The sequence below is a fragment of the Mobula hypostoma genome, chromosome 18 (assembly GCF_963921235.1).
Source record: "Mobula hypostoma chromosome 18, sMobHyp1.1, whole genome shotgun sequence".
NCBI classification, from domain to species: Eukaryota; Metazoa; Chordata; class Chondrichthyes; order Myliobatiformes; family Myliobatidae; genus Mobula; species Mobula hypostoma.
In genome coordinates, this window is record NC_086114.1 from 22,367,459 (window position 1) to 22,389,416 (window position 21,958).

The 21,958-nt window shown below is 42.3% G+C and overlaps 1 protein-coding gene across 4 annotated transcripts in view; it reads left to right on the plus strand.

The window, feature by feature from the left end:
- LOC134358389 (protein transport protein Sec24A-like) overlaps window positions 1-21,958 on the plus strand; it is an 87,168-nt gene that overhangs the window by 33,336 nt on the left and 31,874 nt on the right. For 3 of the 4 annotated variants that reach the window (XM_063070575.1, XM_063070576.1, XM_063070579.1), the window contains 8 exons: window positions 1,753-1,859; window positions 5,928-6,103; window positions 8,384-8,486; window positions 13,136-13,262; window positions 14,652-14,761; window positions 16,086-16,198; window positions 18,796-18,914; window positions 19,647-19,702. In XM_063070575.1, the coding sequence (XP_062926645.1) occupies window positions 1,753-1,859; window positions 5,928-6,103; window positions 8,384-8,486; window positions 13,136-13,262; window positions 14,652-14,761; window positions 16,086-16,198; window positions 18,796-18,914; window positions 19,647-19,702 (911 nt within the window). The remainder of the gene's footprint in view (window positions 1-1,752; window positions 1,860-5,927; window positions 6,104-8,383; window positions 8,487-13,135; window positions 13,263-14,651; window positions 14,762-16,085; window positions 16,199-18,795; window positions 18,915-19,646; window positions 19,703-21,958) is intronic. The other variant, XM_063070578.1, reaches the window with a different exon arrangement.

Below are 21,958 nucleotides of genomic sequence, written 5' to 3' on the forward strand. Positions count from 1 at the left end.
TTATTCTGCATTGTTATCATTTTACTTTGTTCTACCTCAATACATTGTGTGATTTTCTGATTTGTATGAACAACAAACTTTTCACTATATCTTGGTACTTGTGACAATAATAAAACAATTCAAGATATTGGAAGCAAGTATCAGTTGGAATCTATACTGTATATCTATAAGCATCCTTGAATTTATATCTGTTTCTATCTCTATCAGCCCTCCACTACACGCAACTCTGTCCTTGCCTAGTTTGATTTAGTAGATTGGACTCTTCATTTCTCACTCAGTACCAAGGCATGAAGCTGAGGAAACTAAGTTCAAGCTGAGGAAACTAGGTTCGTGCTTGGTTCTGTCTCAGAAACCTGAGCATGTTTTCCAGGCTAGCACTTTAGGGAGGCTTGTGTTTTTGAAGATGAGAGCATTTCAGTCTGTTTAATTGGTCGTGGAAGGTGGTCTAGCAGTTAGTCTAATGACAGAGCACCAGTGACCGGGGTTCAAGTCCACTGTTGTCTGTAAAGAGTTTGTACGTTCTCCCCATTGACCACATGAGTTTCTTCCCACATTCCAAAGACTTACGGGTTAGTAGGTTAATTGGTCACATGGGTGCCATTGGGCCGCGCAGGAGCTTTAGGCTGGAAGGACTTATTACCACGCTGTATCTCTAAATAAAAAAAATTAAACGGTCCAATTGTGCAGTATGCAGATGTACCAGGCAACACCTGTCCCACAACCAAAACCACTGGAACAAATTACTTATTCACCAGTGGTGGCTTAGTAAATTTGTCAGTTTTTTGCACATTGGTAATGAAGTGTACTTGTAATCTTTTCGGCTTGCACATTGCTTCAGAATCAGGTTTATTATCACCGACATAGGTCATGAAATTTGATGTTCTGGGGCAGCAGCGCAGCGCAATGGGTAACAATTACTGTGAGTTACCATCGAGAGCGTAAATAAATAAATCAATTGTGCAAGAGAGCAAGTAGTGAGGGAGTGTTCGTGGGTTGTTGGAGCATTCAGAAATCTGATGGCAGAGGGAAAAAAGCTGTTCCTAAAATGCTGAGTGTGGATCTTCAGGCTCCTGTTCCTTCACCCTGATAGCTGTAACTGAGAGGAGGGCATGTCCCAGTTGGTAAAGTATTTGCGCTACTCTAAGGATATTGTAGATATTAGATAATTGTTTGCTTAAACCCAGACTTGCTGTTCTCGTCACCCTTCCCATCCATCTGCTTTTCACTCACACCCAGACTCCACTTTTAGTTTGGCCTCCCTTTGCCTGCTGCTGGACTGTCTGACTGTTTATTCCCAGATAGTCCCACACTGTCTGCTGACCAGCTGCTCCTGGATATTCTCCTCCCTCCCTGTCTGGCGGCACAAGAGATTCTGCTGATGCTGGAAATCCAGAGCAACAAACACAAAATGCTGGAGGAGCTCTGGCTGCTCTCCGCTCACCTCTTGAGCTAGCCTTACTCTGGCTCCATCTTTCCTCAGCCTCAGGTCTTACTTGTTTTTAGCTTTAATTTGTGCTTGCTCTTGTGCTAATTCTCGAGACATGACAATGACCATCTTCACTGTTATTTAATCAAACACCACGTACTATTTAATAAAACAAATAATTTGCTTTCTATTTCATCCATGTTAGCTCATGTTTTGGAATTTGCTCCTTGCGGGTAACGTGGATCAGGTTGAGCTTGGTAACTCTTTGTGCCCTTGTTCCATGTCACACTGGCTGAAGGCTGGACCTGTCTATCTTTCCGTTTCAGTTCAGCACTCTAATGGGGCTATTGGATTCCAGTCACACGCCCATCCAGGAAAAAGTCTGCAGAAAAAGTCATTCTGGACAATGGCCTTGGAGACTTCAGCAGCTCAGGTTGGTACATCAGGTTCTCTCACCGAATACACCTCACCTCACTAGGTCAAGCCTTGGAGAAGATCATTGTGCAGATACTGCAGAAGAAGCCTCAAATGAGTTGCTGCAGCTCAACCTATGGTTGATACATAAACATACACTCAATGGCTACTTTGTTAGGTTCTTCTTGTACCTAATAAAGTAGCCACTTAGTATATATTCATGGTCTTCTATTGTTGTAGCCCATCCGCTTCAAGGTTGAATAAGTTGTGCATTTAGACTTGCTCTTCTGCACACCACTGTTGTAACGCATGGTTATTTGTGTTACTGTCACCTTCCTGTCAGCTGAACCAGTCTGGTATTCTCCTCTCACCTCTCTCATTAATAAAGCATTTTCGCTCATTTATTGGATGTTTATTGTTTGTCGCACCATCCTCTACAAACTCTCGAGATTGTTATGCAACAATTTCTGAGATACTCAAACCACCCCGTCTGGCACCATCAATTCCACAGTCAAAGTCACTTAGACCACATTTCACCCCCATTCTGATGTTTGGTCTAAACAATAACTGAACCTCTTGATCATGTCTGCATGCATTGAGTTGTTGCCGTATGATTGGCTGATTAGATAGTTGCTTTAACGATCAGGTATGCAAGTATAGCTATAAAGTGGCCACTGAATGTAATTACTGTGTTGGGCAGGAAAGATAATACCCACCCTGCAAACTACCTTTCCAAATGCTGTCTTCTAGAATGAGCTTTAGTGCTATTAAAACAAAAGCTTTATGCCGTCTTAAAAACATCTTCCCCCAGACCGTTAGCCTGATCAACCATTCTCGTTAGACCCCTGCCCCTCCCCTGCCCCATTTATTACCTCAGTCACTGCACTGTAAACACTTGAAACGCTTTTGAGAATGCTGGTAATACATGCTGAAATTATAAATACATGCTGATATTTATACACTTTTTACATCTATCTTCATATTTATAGAAACATAGAAAATAGGTGCAGGAGTAGGCCATTCGGCCCTTCGAGCCTGCACTGCCATTTATTATGATCATGGCTGATCATCCAACTCAGAACCCCGCCCCAGCCTTCCCTCCATACCCCCTGATCCCCGTAGCCACAAGGGCCATATCTAACTCCCTCTTAAATATAGCCAATGAACTGGCCTCAACTGTTTCCTGTGGCAGAGAATTCCACAGATTCACCACTCTCTGTGTGAAGAAGTTTTTCCTAATCTCGGTCCTAAAAGGCTTCCCCTTTATCCTCAAACTGTGTCCCCTCGTTCTGGACTTCCCCAACATCGGGAACAATCTTCCTGCATCTAGCCTGTCCAATCCCTTTAGGATTTTATACGTTTCAATCAGATCCCCCCTCAATCTTCTAAATTCCAACGAGTACAAGCCCAGTTCATCCAGTCTTTCTTCATATGAAAGTCCTGCCATCCCAGGAATCAATCTGGTGAACCTTCTTTGTACTCCCTCTATGGCAAGGATGTCTTTCCTCAGATTAGGGGACCAAAACTGCACACAATACTCCAGGTGTGGTCTCACCAAGGCCTTGTACAACTGCAGTAGTACCTCCCTGCTCCTTTATTCATTCTTTATTCTGTACAATTGTTGGATGTTGTTTTTTGTTGCATGTTGCACCAATATATAGAAATGTGCTTGTGAATAAAGTTGATCCTTGATCCCTGAATTGGCCTGTGCTGGCTCCATACAGAACAATTCCAGTACCCCATTCCTCCCTCCGCACTTCCCTATGATTGTTTTGCCACACCTGCATTAAGGGATAACTTACACTGGTCATTTAGCCCGTCAGCATGTCATTGGGGTGAGGGAGGAAACCGGATCTTTCAGTGGAAAACCATATGGTCATGGGAGGGCATTCAACGTGCAGATAGATAGCGGCTGAGGTGAGGCTCGAACCTGGTGCATGGAGCAGTGAGTAGCGGTGCTAACTGCCGCACCGTCATGCTGGCACTGGAAATAAAACCGTGGGTGGTGGAAATATGAAATAGAAGTAAAAGTAGGAAATACTCAATAGGTCCTGACATCATCTATTGATAGTTCAGGTTGATAACCTTTCAGTAATTCACCTGCAGCTGTCCAGTGTGCAGCTTAGTGCATTGGTTGGTGTGGGTATCATTCTGAGTGCAAAGAAACAGACTTTTATTTTCATTCTCCTTCCCACCCACCTGAAATGTCAGACTTCTCTGAAGGGTCTGGTAGCATTATTTGTATATGCCTCCCTCCACTTTTCTCGATTCCTTCCAAACAGTGATCAATGATACCATCTCAACTTTACCTATCTTTTAGTGGCAGACAACCAAAGTCAAAGTCAATTTATTATGAAAACACGTATATGTCTCCATTTACAACCTTGCGATTCATTTTCTTGCAGGCATTTACAGAAAAATAAATAGAAGAGAGATTATGAGCACTATACATAAACAACGACGGATAAACAACCAATATGTAAAAGAAGACATATTGTGCAAATAATAAATAAATACATACACAGTATATACATACACATAAATAAATAAATAAATAATGCGAAGAATTCTTAAATGTCATGTTCAGAGTTTTAGAGTCCTGGAAAGTGAGTCTGCAGGTTGTGGAATGAGGTGAGTGAAATTATCCACACTGGTTCAGGAGCCTGATTTAGTTGTAGGGTAACAACTGTTCCTGAACCTGGTGGTGTGGGATCTAAGTCTTCAGTACCCCCTGTCCAATGGCAGCAGCAAGAAGAGTGTACGTCCTGGGTGGTGCTTTCTTGTGACAGTGTTCCTTGTAAATGTGCTCAACCATGCAATTTTATTGGATGTTGGTCAGGCATGTCATCTGAATGTTTTTTTTATCCTTTCCAGGCTTTTTGACCAAATGTAGGGCAGTAAAAGCTGCCTTTGTCAAGGTGAGGATTGAACCTGGAGAGGCTTAGTGGTTAGTTAGCCTCTTTGGAAACTTGTTCAGAGCAATCTAAGTTGACAACACTGAGGTACTGCAGCACTTTCAGATGATGTTAAACTGAGGTCCTGCCTTTTCTCTGTGGTGGTTGTAAAAGACAGTAAGATATAGGAGCAGAACTAGGCCATTCTGCCCAACAAGTATGCTCTACCTTTCAATCATGGCTGATTATTTTCATTCTCAATACCATTCTCCTGCCTTATTCCATTTGATTCCCTTACTAACCAAGAACCTATCAAGCTCCGCTTTAAATGTGCCCAATGACCTGGACTCCACAGCCATCTGTGGCAATGAATTCCACAGATTCACCACCCTCTGGCTAAAGATATTGCTCGTCATCTTGTTCTAAATTGACGTCCTTCTACTCTAAGGTTGTGCCTTCTGGTTCTAGACTTACCAACTATTGGAAACAACCTCTCCATGTCACTCTATCTAGACCTTTCAGTATTAGTAGGTTTCAATAAGATAACCACTCGTTCTTTTTAACTCCAGTGAATACAGGCCCAGGGCCATCACATACTCCTCATGTGCTAACCCTTTCATTCCCAGGATCATTGTTAACCTCCTCTGGGTCAGCACCTTCTTACTTAGAAAAGGGACCCAAAACTGCTCACAGCATTCCAAGTGCATTCTGCCAAAAATTTATAAAGTCTTAGCATTACGTTTTTGCTTTTTTATTCTCGTCCTCTCAAAATGAATGCTATCATTGCATTTGCCTTCCTTATTACTGACTCACCTCCTGGCACTGGTTTTAACAAGGGGTGACTCCCTGATGGCTTGACCGATATCCACATCTCAATCAATATTTGTAACTAAAATAATTGTGAGAGCTTACCACAAAATATCTGCTGTGTTTCCGATTTATAACAGTGACTGCACTTCAAAGGTACTTCACTGACTGCAAAGTGGTTGAAGTGTTCTGAAAGTTACTCCAAAACTTCACGGAAATATGAGCTTTCCTTAGTCTGTTCCAGGAAGTAGCCTCACTAATCGAAGGGCAAATCAGGATGTATTTTATTCGTGTTATCCACATCCTGATAATGAATAATAATTAAAAACAAATGATTCCCATTTTTCTACTTGTAAGTGTTGCATGGATTGATTTTGAAATCTCAGCAGGATTCATTCTCCGTGGAGCAGCTGATGGAGATGACGGACAGCCTGAACCTGCAGCAGGGCCAGACGTGGTCAGTCAACCTCCTGGAGCAACAGAACGTCCCACGAGCAGATCCAGCCCCACCACTCGAGCCAAACCTGATCCCTCGCTTTCGGAAGCTGAACTGCTGCTCTGAGTAAGAAGAACACGTTGTTTGCACAGGAAGAAGCATCTGCAGACAGAGAGCATTGCATTTTTAAATCAACTTTCACATCTGCAGGATGCCACAGATAACTTTTCAGTTGATGTTTAGTCATTACTGTCATGTATTAGTCCCAGGGCTCATCAAAGTAAAGCTATCCTTCTGCCTATTTTTTTTGTAATGTTTGATGGGACCTCTGTTTACTGTCTCTTCTTCAAAGGAACTTTGCTTTGCTCAACTGCTATCTCATTCCGGTATCCAGTTTAATTTCCCTCATAAGACCTAGTAGCAGAATTAGGCCATTCAGCCCATCGAGTCTGTTCCGCCATCCCATCGTGGCTGATTTATTATCTTCTCAACCCATTCTCCTGCCTTCTCCCCGTAACCTTTGACGCCCTTTCTAATCAAGAACCTATCAACCTCCATTTTAAACATACCCAATGACTTGGCCTCCACAGCCATCTGTGGCAATGAATTCCACAGATACATCCCCACTATAGGAAACATCCTCTCCATGTCCACTCTATCTTGGCCTTTCTATTTTTTATCTGGTGAAGCCAAATTTTCGGAACTTTGCTAGAGAGGGCTCCTCAATTGAGATCTACTTTCTGGGCATTGAGAACTCTTTTTATTTTAATTATTTAGAGATACAGGAAGGTGTTGCTAATTAACTCCAACAAGCCTGCACCACGCAATCGCAGCCATGTGACCATTTAACCTCCGAACCCGTACATCTTTGGACTGTGGCGGGAAACCGGAGCACCTGGAGGACACCCACGTGGTCATGGGGAGAACATAAAAACTCTTTACAGCCGTAGGTGGGAATTGAACCTGGGTTTCTGGCATTTTAATAGTGTTACACTATGTTATGTTATGTTAAGCATTGTATGTTGGCATTGGAGGCATGGCAACTCTTACGGGCTGCCCCCATTTTATCTTCGGACTGTGTTGGTTGCTAACACAAACTACGCATTTCACTGTGAGTTTCTCTTTCAATGTACATGTGAAAAATAGAGCTTATCTCACTCTCTAATGGCTATACTACTGTGTCACTCCTAAAATAGAGAAAAAAAAAGAACTGTGAAACTATATATTGTTATCTACTTCTTTTAGCTAAACCTCATGCATTACAAGTAGTAAAAAGTACAAAATAATCCTTGCAATCCCCTGAGCATAATGAGGAATCTGCTTGTAATTGCCACATCATTGACTATCAAAGTTTTATATTCTGCAATTCCCCCCTTCTACATACTTCCCCCCTTTAATCTTGCCATTTCTCTCCTTTTGTTTTCTTCTTTAAGGTGGTCCTCAATTCCTACCTTTTTGACCAAGAATTTTGCTATGTCTCTGATTTATGGCTTTTGTTTTACGTAACATTCTTTGGGGTGTTTCTGCTGCATTAAATACACTATGTAAATGAAAGTTGCTGTTAAGTGTGGAAAATAACTCAGATCTTTGTTTCCATTGAATATAATCCCTACCAATGAATTTATGTAGACTATTAGCTGGTACCCCCTTTCATTTGGAATATGGAGGTTTATCATCAGTTACTTTTTGTATTCAAAGTATTGGGCCTTCAAATCGCTGGTGTTTCATTGTAGGCTCAGAGTGACAAAGAAATGCTGGTATCAATATTTCTGTTAGGATAGATTAACACACAAAATTTACAATGTTAACTCCACGAACACTAGTTTACATCTCTCTGCCTTTACCCAAGTTAATCAGTATGCTGAGTTTAGAGTATAACCTACATCAACAACAGTGTTTAGCTCACTGCCAGTACCTGAGTTAAAATTGTATAGTATTTCTGTTATTAATGGTTAAGAGGGTAGGTTAGGCTTTCTTATCAGCTGTAGGGAGACTCTCAGCCCAATTCTCAGTAGTTTATTGATCTAAAGAAATGTGAAACACATCTGAGAGGCAAGACCTAAATAATTCTTTCGCACGTAGCTAAAATAATGAAGGAGGAGGATGTGAGACTGTTCTTGACCCTACCTGCTGAAAGTGCATGTCAGTGGATTTTCAGTATTGATGGGAATGCACTATACTGTGCAATTCCTCATGGTTCAAATTCAAGCTGATGATAGTCATTGTGAAGATTATTGTCACATGCACTTGGACACTGGTGTGTATGACATGGACATGTAAACGATGATTCAGTCGAATATGACAAGTGGATTTTCAAAACTGTGAGGATCTGATCAGTGTAATGGAAGTTGTAATGCAACAGGGACTTCTACTATAAATGTTTTATGTTTGATTTTGCTCCTATAGTGTCTTTCAGTGTACCCTGGTGAATATTCCACAGACTCAGGCATTGCTGAAACAAGTGAAGCTTCCTCTAGGGTTTATCTGCCAACCATTCAAAGATTCCAGAGTAAGTAAAAACGGATGAGATGAGCATTCCCTTGGCCTATAAGAACCAGTATCACTTTATCAGATCTTTGCAAGTCTAGAAAAGACTTTTGTTAAGGAAGATAATTGGGATAATAATTGGGGTCGATGCACACATCAGCTGTGACCTGAAAAAGTGGAGGAACAGGCTTGAGGGAGTGGGTGAATTGACCAGAATTGTTCACCATATCACAGTTCAGATGGACTACAGGTGCAGTTGATGTAAGATTTGATAAGACATGAGCCGTGGATTTTCACAACTGTGACAAACTGATTCATGTGACAGAACTTGTAATGTTACAGGTATTGCTACTGTAAATGATATATGTTTCTTTTTGCTTCTTTAGCATCTTTCAGCTAGATCAGAGCCTTGTGTAGCAAAAGTGCACCTTTCGAAGCAGTCCAGTTATCTTTCTATAACTTCACCTCAGTCATATAGTCTCTGATGGTGTCTCCTCCATTATTATACATAAATATACCCTCCCAATGTGCAGCCAGATGTAACTGCTTTAGAATTACCAGACAAGAAATTCCTTTAAGTAGCCTTACAATGTTGTGAATCAAGTAACAGAATTTTATCTGACAACCGGTTACCAACTGGGATGACATTTCCCCCTTCCTTTCCAGTCTTGATAAAGGGCCTCGGCCTGAAACATTGAGTCTTTTTTCCCTTCCATATATGCTGCCTGACCTGCTGAATTCCTGCAGCATTTTTTATGTGTTACCTTGGTATTTCCTTGCATGGATAATATCCTTTGGCATTCTACGTGGTTTCCGTGACTCTTGTTACCCTGAGTCTCCCTTAATTTTGAATGACTTGGCCTCCTCAACTCTCTGAGGTAGCAAATGTCAAAGATTCACAACCCTCAGAAAAGAAAACCTCCTAAATTCAGTTTTAAATAGGTAGTTCTTAGGATAACACACAAAGTGCTAGAGGAACTTAGTGCTGATGAAGGGTCTTGCCTCAAAACGTCAACTGTTTATTCCTCTCCATAGATGCTACCTAACATGCTGAGTTCCTGCAGCACTTTGTGCACTTTCATCAAGATTTCCAGCATCTGCAGAATCTCTCATATTTAAGAGTTTTTAGGATAAAGTGTCTATGCTCCTATTGTTCAGGACTGTTCATCTGTTATTCCCTTCTGACCTCATTACAAAATAACTAGCACTGGTGATTAACTCAATGTTGTTTTAAAGAATAGTTTATGTGCAGAATTTGAAGACCCACAAATTTAATTGATTCATGTGCATAATCCACTTGTATGTATGTGTTACAGCAGTGACATCAGTGGACATATTGATGCCACTGTTGAGGTATTCAACAGCACAAATGCACTTTGCGAATGGCATGGACCTTTAGTGCTGCAACAGGTCTTTATTGGAGATTGAAGACCTCTCCCAGTTTTACATAATGGGTTCATTCCCACCCAAGCTGCTGTCATGCAGCTGATGGTCAACCAATGGTTTGAATGAAGTCATTCATCTCATAGATAAGCTCCTCTTGTTTATTGGTTGGGCTTCAACGATATACACATATCCAGGTGCTAATTCATGATGACCCAATATCCTAACAGACGCACAAGTTCCCTTTTGGCATAGGAAGAGGCTATTCAGCCCATCAGGTCAGTGACTACTTGGAACAGTCCTATCGATCATGTCCTCGTGTCCCTATTCTTTCTCCTGCCCAACACTGCTCTCCTGATTCTTGCCCATCCACCTACAGCAGAGGCAATTTAGAGTTGTTAGTTAACCTCACAACCAGCATTTCTTCATGAAACCAGTACACCTCAGGAAAACGCACATAAACACAAGGAGAACCTACAAACTCGATGCAGACAAGACTTGGAGAATTGGAGCTACAAGATAGTTTCACTACCTCCGTGGTGCAAACACTTATAACAAACGTTCGTGACCCTTAGTGAAGAAATTCCTCCTCATCTCTGTTTTCAAACGAGTCCATGCTCTCTAGTTCTAGATTCCCTACCCAGTGTCCCACTGCCTCCTCACAATCTCAAATAACATAGCGGATAGTGCTATTGTAGCTTAGGGCATCGGAATTTGGAAATTCCGGAACCGCCTGTAAAGAGTTTGTGCACTCTCTTTGTAACCACATGGGTTTCCTCCAGGTGCTTCAGTTTCCTCCCATATTCCAAAGAAGTGCCAGTTAGTAAGTTAAGTGGTCATTGTAAATTGTCCTGTGATTAGGCTAGGTTAAATTGGTGAGGTGTTGGGTGGCATGGCTTGTTGTGCTGGGAGAGCCTGCTCCACACTGCATCTCTAAATAAAATAAATAAAATTGGCCCTTTGTGGAGGGTATCTTTAGAAGTGTATACAGTCAGTACACATATAGATAGAATAAACTGTTGTTGTTATCATAAACATAAGAAATTTTGCGGATGCTGGAAATCCAAAGGAACACACACAAATCACTAAAGGATATAACAGGTCAGGTAGCATCCATGGAAGTGAACACGGGGTCGATGTTTCAGGCCAAGACCCTTCTTCAGGGCTGGAAAGGCAGAGGGAAGATGCTGGAATAAAAAGGTGGGGGAAGGGGATGAAGAATAGCTAGAATGTGATAGGTGAAGGCAGGTGGGTGGGAAAGTTTAAGGGCTGGAGGTGAAGGAATCTGATGGGAGAGGAGATTGGACCATTGGAAAGAGAAGGGTGGGGGGAATCAGGGGGAAGTGATAGGCTAGTGAGAAGAGGTAAGAGGCCGGAGAGGTGAATAGAAGAGGGGAGGGGAGGGTATGATGTTTTTAACCAGAAGGATATTCACACCATCAGGTTGGAGGCTACTTGGATGGAATATAAGGTGTTGCTTCTCCACCTGGAGGGTAGCCTCATCATGGCACAAGAAGAAGTCATGGATTGACATGTCAGAACAAGAATGGGAACAGGAATTAAAATGTTAGGTCTCTGGAAATTTCCACTTCTGGCGAATGGAGCAGAGGTGCTCGACAAAGCAGTCTCCAAATTTATGACAGGTCTTAGAGGAGGCTGCATCAGGAGCACTAGGTACAATTAGCTCCTCCCTGTTTGTCCAGACCGAGGGGTAGCCATGGGCACCCACATGGGCCCCAGCTGTGCCTGCCTTTTTGATGGCTACATAGGACAGTCCGTGTTTCAAGCCTTCCCTGGAAATACTCCACAGCTCTTTCTGCACTTCACTGATGACTGCATTAATGCTGCTTCATGCACCCATGCTGAGCTCATCAATTTCATCAGCTTCTCCAATTTCCACCCTCCCCTTAAATTCACTTGGTCCATTTCTGACAGCACTTCCCCCTTTCTCGATCTTTCTGTCTCCATCCCTGAAGACAAACTGTCCACCGATATCTTTTATAAATCTGCCAATTCCTACAGCTATCTTGACAATACCTCTTCCCACCCTGTCTCTGGTAAAAATTCTATTCCCTTTTCTCTGTTCCTTTGTCTCCACTGCATTCCTTTCCTTTCCAAGACATCAGAGATTTCCTCCTTCTTCAAAGAACAGAGTTATCCTTCCTCAACCAATGATGCTACCCTTACCTTCACCTGGATATCCACGCTCACCCCATCTTCCTGCCACTATAACAGTGATAGAGTTTCTCTTGTCCCTACCAACATCCCCTCTGACCTCTTACCTCTTCTTACCTCTGATGCCCCTCCTCCTTTCCTTTCTCCTATGGTCCACTCTACTCTCCCATCAGATTCCTTCTTCTCCAGCCCTTTACTTTTCCAACCCAACAGGCTTCAAGCTGTCCTTCTTCTTCTCCTTGCCACCCCGCCCCCCCCCGAGTCTTTTTTATTCTGGCACCTTTCCCCTTCCTTTTCAGGCCCGAAATGTCGACCGTTTGTTCATTTCCTTGGATGCTGCCTGACCTGCTGAGTTCCTCCAGCATTTTGTATGTGTTGTGTCATCAGGTGGTTTGAGGATCAACCACAGAGATTCAAAGTACTGGGCAAAAGAAACAGTGAAAATTTGAGGAAAACCTTTTTCCCTTGAAATACAGACATGGAACCCCATCTGTAAGGGTGTTGGAAGGAAACTCAGTCAAAGCCATCAAAAAAGAATTGGAAAAGCATTACAGGGCAAATACTCTGCAGAAATATTATAAACATACAGAGAAGTGGGATTGATTAGATTGTTTGAGAGGCAGGGGCCTATAGAAGCTGGAATTTCAAGCAATAAAAGAGCTGCTGGTGGAGCTCAACAAATCAATCAGCTTTTGTGGAGGGAAATAGATTGTTGACGTTCTGGGTTGAGACCCTTCACCTGGACTGAAAGAGTAGAGAGGAGGTAGCTGGTAGGAAGAGGTGAGGGGAGGGGTGAAGTAAGAGGTGGCAAGTAATTGGTGGATCCAGGTGAAGTGGAGTTGATTGACAGGTGGAGTTGGGTGGGGGATGGAAGGGTGGAGATTTCAGTTCTTTAGTGCTGGAATGATCCTACAAAGAGTGATCAAGACATATTTAATGGCCCAAATGTTGTCTTTTTAGGATGGTTTCAGGTTAGTTTACAACAATGTCACAGGGAATGAATTCATCCCACTGAGGGTTAGCAGCTCAAGGCATTTTAAAGAGCAGTGATATTTTTCATTAGAAATGCTAGGACAGCTTTGGTATTATTATCATTCCTTGCTGGTTTTCCAGGAGCCTCCGTTGCTGATTACTGACGTACTCCCTCGCTGCTCAACATGTGAGACCTACATCAACCCCTTCATCACCTTCACCGATCAGCGGCACTGGAAATGCAACTGTTGTTTCTCCCTCAACGACGGTAGTAGCACTTGTGTCTTGATTTGTCTGGGCACACTCACAGTTCAAATCTATGCTTTACTGAGTCCAAAATATGGTGGAAAGTAATGGGCATAGTTCAGTTAAAGAGTTTAGATGGTACCATGAGGAACAGGTAGAAAACTTGGGCAAGTTTGAATGTAATATCAAGTTTAAATTAGTAAATTATTTATTATCATCTCATGTACCCAGTTACAGTGGAATGACTTTGTTTGGCATACTTTCCACACAGACCATTTCATCCCATCAGTACATTGAGTGAGTACAAAGAAAAGCAATATCAGAATGCAGAATAAAGTGTTACAGTTGTAGAGAAAGTGCAGTGCAGGCAGACAATAAGGTGCAAGGTAGATGATGAGGTCAGGGGTTCCTCTTAAGTATGCAAAATATCAGCAATTTAGAGAGGCTTTATCCTGATAGAAATTGATAGGCAAGTATCTTAAATATTGAAGAATTTGTAATAAGGGGAGGTGGTTGTGGAGGTAAATGAGGGGATGTGGTTACCAAGGTACTATAAACACAAGGGGAGGTTGTTGTGGAGGTAAATGAGAGGAGGTTGTTGTGGAGATAAATAAGGGGAGGTGACTGTGGAGGTAAATAAGAGGAGGTGGTGACTGTGGAGGTAAATGAGGGGATGTGGTTACCAATGTACTATAAATAAGGGGATGTTGTTATGGAGGTAAATGAGGGGAGATTGTTGTGAGGTAAATAAGGGGAGGTAACTGTGGAGGTAAATAAGGGAAGTGACTGTGGAAGTAAATGAGGGGAGGTTGTTTTGGAGGTAAATAAGGGGAGGTGACTGGAGGTAAATAAGGGGAGGTGACTGTGGAGGTAAATAAGGGGAGGTGACTGTGGAGGTAAATAAGGGGAGGTGACTGTGGAGGTAAATGAGGGGAGGTGACTGGAGGTAAATAAGAGGAGCTGGTGACTGTGGAGGTAAATGAGGGGATGTGGTTACCAATGTACTATAAATAAGGGGATGTTGTTATGGAGGTAAATGAGGGGAGATTGTTGTGAGGTAAATAAGGGGAGGTAACTGTGGAGGTAAATAAGGGAGGTGACTGTGGAGGTAAATGAGGGGAGGTTGTTTTGGAGGTAAATAAGGGGAGGTGACTGTGGAGGTAAATAAGGGAAGGTGACTGTGGAGGTAAATAAGAGGAGGTGGTGGTTGCAGAGCTTGCAGGGGACATGGTTATGGAGTTGAATATGGGGCAGTAGTTACAGAGGGATCTGTTGTCAAGTATCAAGGCTGTAATATCAGTTTACTGAGTAGTTAGTCATCCAAAAGGTTGGCAGAGGCAAAAGAGGAAAGGATGTGAGAACAGAGTCTGGATTAGCTGGTGTTCATAATCCATGTTCTTTCTTCTCCCAGTTCCTGGGAATTTCCTCTGTGACGCCCTGACCGGTAGTTACTCTAATCCCTACAGTCGGCCTGAATTGCAGCATGCAGCCGTGGAGTTCCTGGTGCCAATGGATTATCAGGTACGAACCCTTTCCCTGCACAGGGCCGGATATGCTCTGCCTCATTGCCCAGAAACCTTACTGGGTATTCAGTCTCTCATTGTACAAATCTCCTCGACATTCCTGGAAAGCATTATCACTGTACAGGTTTCTTGTGCTTACAAAAGTCAGTTCCACTGCACAAAGCATCGATATACCAAGTAATTCATTTACATTATATACATCACCTGTATCTTTCCCATACTACAAACCACCTGCATCAAGATACACTTTTCTTTAATTTTTCCTCCGCACTGTTGAGCACGTCTACACAGAGCACTGTCACAGGAAAGCAACGTCCATCATCAACGGCCCCCACCATCCAGGCCATGCTCTCTTGTCGCTGCTCCCAGTGAGAAGGAGGTGCAGGAACTTTGGGTCCCACACCACTAGGTTCAGGAACAGTTATTACCCCTCAACCATCAGGGTCCTGGACCGGCGTGGATAACTCCACTCACCCCAACACTGAACCGATTCCACAACGTATGGACTCACTTTCAAGGACTTCCATAACTCAAGCCCTCAATGATTATTTATTTATTTTCTCTTTGTCTGTTTGCATATTGCACGCTTGTTTTTTGTTTGTTTGTGTTTGTCTACAGTTTTTCACTGATTCAAATCCGTTTCTTTGTATTTATGGTGAATGCCTGAAAGAAAATGAATCTCAGGGTGAGATACGTGTACTTTGATAATAAATTTAATTTGAGCTTTGAACTTTCAGAACATTTATGCCAGGGCCATCCAGCCTCATTTCTGCAAAGAATCACAGCAGAAACACCAGATTGTTTCTACGCCTGCTGTCACCACCCAGAATACCTGTACTGGGACTCCTCCGTCTCAGAGTACAGAATAATTTTGAAAGATAAGCCCAGTCTCACAGTAGAGGGCACTTCAAGTACTTCACCCTGGAACTGTATGGTACACTTGTATTGGGTACATCTCATGCATACCGAGTACCCGTACCAGGACCAGCATCTTTGTCACTGGTAGTTGGTGAGGTGCTCCTGGCATTTGGCCAATCCCACTCTATAACTGGGTCAGGCTGTCAGGAAGTGTCTGGGGTCAGATAATGGTTGTGTGCATTAGTTCATGTCCTCTTGGTGAGCAGCCATTTCTTGTATTCCTCACTCCTCTCTGAATAGGAAGGTGAGGTGAACAATTCCACCTCTAATGCTGATCAGCACCACCCTCCATCCTCACTACCCATCTGCCATTCACTGATTACTGTGATGTACTTTCTATATCGGTCCTGTTGGCAAGAGATCAATTTCACTGATTGTGTGTTGTTATCCCTGTCCTTGTGCAGGCTGGGCGTCCTCGGCCTGTAACATACCTGTTCGTGTTTGATGTTAGTGACTGTGCCTTGGAGACTGGTTACCTGGAAATTGTCTGCAAAACCCTGCTCACGAACATAGACAGGTGAGGCTCACGACAGCTCTCATTAGATTTCTTTTCAAAATGATGCAAACTTTTAATCACTGATTTTTGAACTTATTTCTAGTACAATGTCAGGTCTCTGTTCAGAAAATTGTGAGAGTCTGGACAATATTTGCATAAAACCTACTTCAGCTAGAAACACACATAAAGTGCTGACGGAACTCAGCAGGTCAGGCAGCATCTATGGAGGAGAATAAACAGTCCATGTATTGGGCTGGAAAGGAAGGGGGCAAAAGCCAGCCTGAGAAGTTGGGGAGGAGGAAGGTGGGTGGGTGAGGATGGGGGGGAGTGGAATGAAGTGAGAAGGTGGGAGAGGTAAAGGGCTGAAGAAGATGGAAACTGTGAAGAGAGGACTGTGGGCCATAGAAGGAAGAAAAGCAAGAGGGGAACCAGATGGAGGTGATAGGAACATCAGCATTTAGTTGTTTCTGTGATGGTGCTATGTGTAAAATGGTGCCATTCAACAGCAGTCACTACACTTGCCGATGAATCACCTTTACCAAGGCAACGAAGAATATCTTTCAAGTACTGCCATGAGACCTCTAATGTCCACCTGAGCCACTCGGACAGGTCTATAAGACTGAACGATGTCAAAGGGGAACACTCCAGGCCAGGCAGTGCTCTACTGTACAGGAGAAGGTGGCTGATTATGTGCAACACACAAAGTGCTGGAGGAATCGTCTATGGAGGGGAATAAAGATTCGACATTTAGGGCTGAGACCCTTCATCAGAACTGGCAATGAAGGGTCTCAGCCCAACATGGCGACTGTTTATTCCCCTCCATAGATACTGCCTGACTTGCATAGTTCCTCCAGCATTTTGCCTGTTGCCCTGGATTTCCAGCATCTGCAGAACTTCTTGTGGCAAGATTATGTGGTCAAGAATATTTCTTAATCCTATAAAACACAATGTACATGTAACTATTCTATACGTAGACTGATTGTATGTACATAAAGTGACACAAAGTTAATGGGTGGAGGTGTTAATCACCCTGATGGCTTGGGGGAAATAACTGTTTTTGAGTCTAGTAGTCCTGGTGTTAGTGCTGCATAGCTATTCCCTGATAGGAAGAGGAGAGGGTTCTGTGTATCGCACTATAAACTTGTTTCTTATATATGGTGAAAAATCTTTAGAGTGTCAGGAGGTGAGTTACTTTCTGTGGGATACCCAATCTCCAACCTGCTCTTGTAGTTGAGTATTTATCTCGCTGGCTGTTTCGGCATGCCTTGCATAAGTATGACATCTAGTGCACCAAATATTGACAATCTATAGCCCATGCAGAACCAAAAAATTTATTCCCTCAGAGATGGTAAATTAGGTTAAATACCCAGGCAAATTATAGGTAATCATTAACATGAGAAAGTCTGCTGATGCTGGAAATCTAAAGCGATACACACAAAATGCTCAGCAGATCAGGCAGCTTCCATAGAAATGAATAGATAGTTGACGTTTCCGGCTGACACTCTTCTTCAGGACTGAGAAGGAAGAAAGAAGATGCCAGAATAAAAAGGTAGGGGGAACGGAAGGAAACTAGCTGGAAAGTGGTAGGTGAAGCCAGGTGGGTGGGAAAGGTCAAGGGTTGGAGAAAAAGGAATCTGATAGGAGAGGAGAGTGAACCACAGGAGAAAGGGAAGGAGGAGGGGACCCAAGGGGAATTACAAGGGGTGATTGATAAGTTCGTGGCCTAAGGTAGAAGGCGTCAATGTTGGAAAACCTAACACATTTATTTTTCAACATAGTCCCCTCCTACATTTACACACTTAGTCCAGTGGTCGTGGAGCATACGGAACCCTTCTTTGTAGAAGTCGGCGTCTTGGACCTCCAGAAAGTGGTCCACAGCAGGAGTGATTGATAAGTTCGAGGCCTAAGGTAGAAGGAGATGAGTTATTAACTTCAAACTTTCTGCATAATCACTCAAAAGAGTTGAACTGCATGTGCATGTAACGAGAGCTGTATAACTCATCTCCTTCTGGAAAGAAGGGATCTGTATGCTCCACGACCGCAGGACTAAGTGTGTAAATGTAGGAGGGGACTGTGTTGAAAAATAAATGTGCTAGATTTTCTAAAATTGACTCCTTCTGCTGTAGGCCACAAACTTATCAATCACCCCTGGTAGTAGGCAGGTGAGAAGAGATAAAAGTTAGAGTGGGGAATAGAGGAGGGAGAGGAGGAAGTTTGTTTACCGGAAGGAGAAATCAATATTCATGCCATCTGGTTGGAGGCTACCCAGATTGATTATAGGATGTTGCAATGCCGTCAGATTGGAACACATCTGTAGAATTTCTCTCAACTCCTTTGATCAATTGAAACTATACTTTTAGAGAAACTTGGCCCCCGTTAATATTGAATGGAACTCTGATTGAACTGAGTTGGTAGACTTCACAACCTGGGTAATTAGTGATCACCTGGAAGTGAGAACGTTATGGATTAGCAAGGCCTTTTTGTTTGTTTAGATCTTGGATATCTCTCCTGGAGCATTCTTCTTGCACTTAAAAGTTATCTCAAGGGAAAACATGTATAGTGACATTAATAGTGACCAAACACCTTTCTAACCCTATTTGCTGTCTCTTGTTGCCCAGGTTACCAGGAGATTCACAAACCCGGATTGGGTTCATTACATTTGCCAGCACAGTAAATTTCTTCCAATTGCACAACAGTTTGTTTCGACCTCGCATGATGGTTATGGCTGATACTGACGGTAGGTCAGGCTGGAGTTATTTTACCCCATGTTTATTGATCTATGTGTATTTATTGATGGATAACTTGCTAAAGGGGCAGGAAGTATGTACCAGTCACTCGGTGATGGGGGTGACTGGATGCTTCTCTCGAGGCTTTGATGACCCTGATATTAGACCTGTTCCCTGATGCTCTCTGTCCTTTGCAGGTGTTTGAATTCGAGTGACACCGCTGTTAATGATTGGAGATCCCTCCAACTTTGTTTTTGACAACTGTGTCTGCATACTCTGGACATGAAGAAGCTTTACCTTACGCCATTCAAGTCTGTTGTAGACCAGCTGGTAGAAACAGATTGTTGGGATGAGAAATAGTATCAGACTAATACAGCACTAAAAGAGGCTATTTGAGTATGCCGGTGTTTTGAAAAGGTTGTCAAATGGTCTCATTCCCCTGTTTTGTCTCCATTTCTCTGAAAATATCCTATTCCCTTTTGAATGCCAAGCTCTGAAATTTTTTTTATATCTTGACTTCTCCCTATCCTGCTCGATCCATTTTTTAAATTTGCCAATGTCCTCTTTAATTAAATTCCAGCTTTCTATTATAATGCCTTTGGAAACACAATGGGATTTGTTTTTTCTATATTGGAAGCCTCTAGACACAAGGAAGTTGTTGAGACTACTCATCCACGGATAGAATTCTGAACTAATTGAAGTTAGCCAGCTTCTGTTGTTCACATATAGTTGTCTCTTTTTAGATATCTTTGTACCAAGCGAGAATGAGATATTGGTGAATCTCCATCAAAGTAGACAGGTAACGTGATTCCATTCCTCATAAGATCATATAATGTATCTTATTAATAAATTACTATTGTACATTGTTATTTTGACAATGAGGAATCAGGCTTTTCAGCCTATCTAGTTCATAATAGTGTTTATTCTAGAAGCAAGGAAATAACTCTGGTCCAATCCCTCATCCCATAACACTTCAGTTATTTCTTCCTTCATTGACCTTTGCCATCATAATTGACCTCTGACATCATATTTTGACCTTTGACTGTTGTGCTTCTACTACTGGAAATATCTTCCATAACTTAAAGGCCTTTTAGAATTTCTGGTACTTGATGGAATCAGGCTAAGAGAAGAAATTATTAATATCTTTGCCCAATAATGGCAGCTCTAATACATCAGATGAGTGAAATGACTTGTGATTCTATCAGGTGCCTGATTATTGAATTACAAATGTACAACGTCATCATTTTAAAATTCATTAAACTTGACAAATAAATCTAATAAACAAAAGAAAAACAGAGGGATATGGACATTGTGTAGGCAGAAGGGATTAGTTTCTTTTTTTCATAAAGGTAAGATTAGATTTATTTGTCACATGTACATTGAAATATACAGCGAAATGCACTTCCGTCAAATCAAATCAGCAAGGATTGTACTGGGCAGCCTGTAGGTGTTGCCACACATCTGGCATGTCCACAACTCACTAACCCTAAGCCTAAATCTTTGGAATGTGGGAGGAAACCAGAGCACCTGGAGAAAACCCACGAGGTCATGGGGGAAAAGTACAAACTCTTTACAGACAGCAGTGGGTACTGAATCCTGATCTTACAGCTGACACGTTAAGCAATTACGTGAACCGATACGCTGCCATCCAACATTTAATTGCTAGTTTAATCAGTCTTGCAAAACACAGTGGGATGAAGGGCCTGTTCCTGTGCTGTACTTTCCTATGTTGTAAATTAATACACTGAACACTTTCTCCCTTACTCGCCAAAGTTCAGAGAGGACTGCTATGCATAAATTACACAGTGCTTTCTGAACCTCGCTTTTTATTGCTATGCTTAAATATGGAGCCATGTAGCCAAATACTCTGATTCACATGGTAATAGTATATGAAGTTTTCCTTTAAATGGTGGACATTGCAAAGAATCAATTCTATCTTGTGATAGGGCTAACAATAATCTGGCGGGATTGATACAGGTCTCCAAACGCATAGCCATAAGCAGCTAGATTAAGAAAACAGAGTGGGAAGAGCTGAATCTAAAAGTGGCTTCATAACCCTGTGCAGCTCAGCCCTTAGTTTGGAGCATTCCAAAATGAGGATTCACTGTGTCAGCATGGTTGGGTTGGGCTGACATGCCTGTTTCCTGGGCTGTATAGCTCTATGACAGGATGTGTATGAAATCAAAATGGGTGCTTGGAATTTGGTTTATCAGCTCAAAACTTCTTCAGATAGGATCACTGCCTGTGCTTGGGGGGGGGGGGGGGAGGTTGGCTACCTGCTAAACATATACTCACCTAGAGTGTGTTTAGTAGGCCATCGGCATGTGAACCCCCTCAAGAAAAGCAGCTCTGATGTGCTTAGTGAGCCCTGTGTAGTGTGAGACCTCCAAATGTCAATCTCACTGAGAAGTTTTGACAGCTGTTGAAGTTAAAGCCTGAGGTTGTCCAGGCTGCCAAGCGGAAGCAGCCAAAGCTTTGTGGATGTCTCACAAAAAACTACTTGCATATGGGTTGAAGAGATCCCTACCCTGGTGATGTGCTGACTTGTTAGTTATGCAACCTGTGTTTGCCACTTGTGGTGAAAACAGTCCTACAATCAATAAGCTGTCACAAGTGTGAAATTAGTCAATGTGCACATCATGATATCGACTAGATCTTTAGTTTTTTAAACTATTTCAGTTATTATTTATTTGTTGTTCGAAGTGTTTATTGTCTATCTCTAGTAACTCTATTAATGGATAAGTAGGATCAGACCCATCCTCATGTCAGGTCAGCTCCCTGATAATTGAAAAGCAATTGTGATACTTCATTAATCATAGTAACATTTTCCATACCAGAGCACTTTAAAAACTCTTTCTTTCTTGTACAAGAATACCATGAAGGAGTGATGAATAATTCTCCAGTGAATTGTCAGTTTGTGTGTGACATTAGTGCAAGTCTCATGAGCAAAGTATATAATGACTCCCATTAGAATATTCGTTAATTAAAATCATTGAGATATACACTCAGTGGCCACTTAATTAGGTATACCTGCTCATTAATGAAATATCTAATC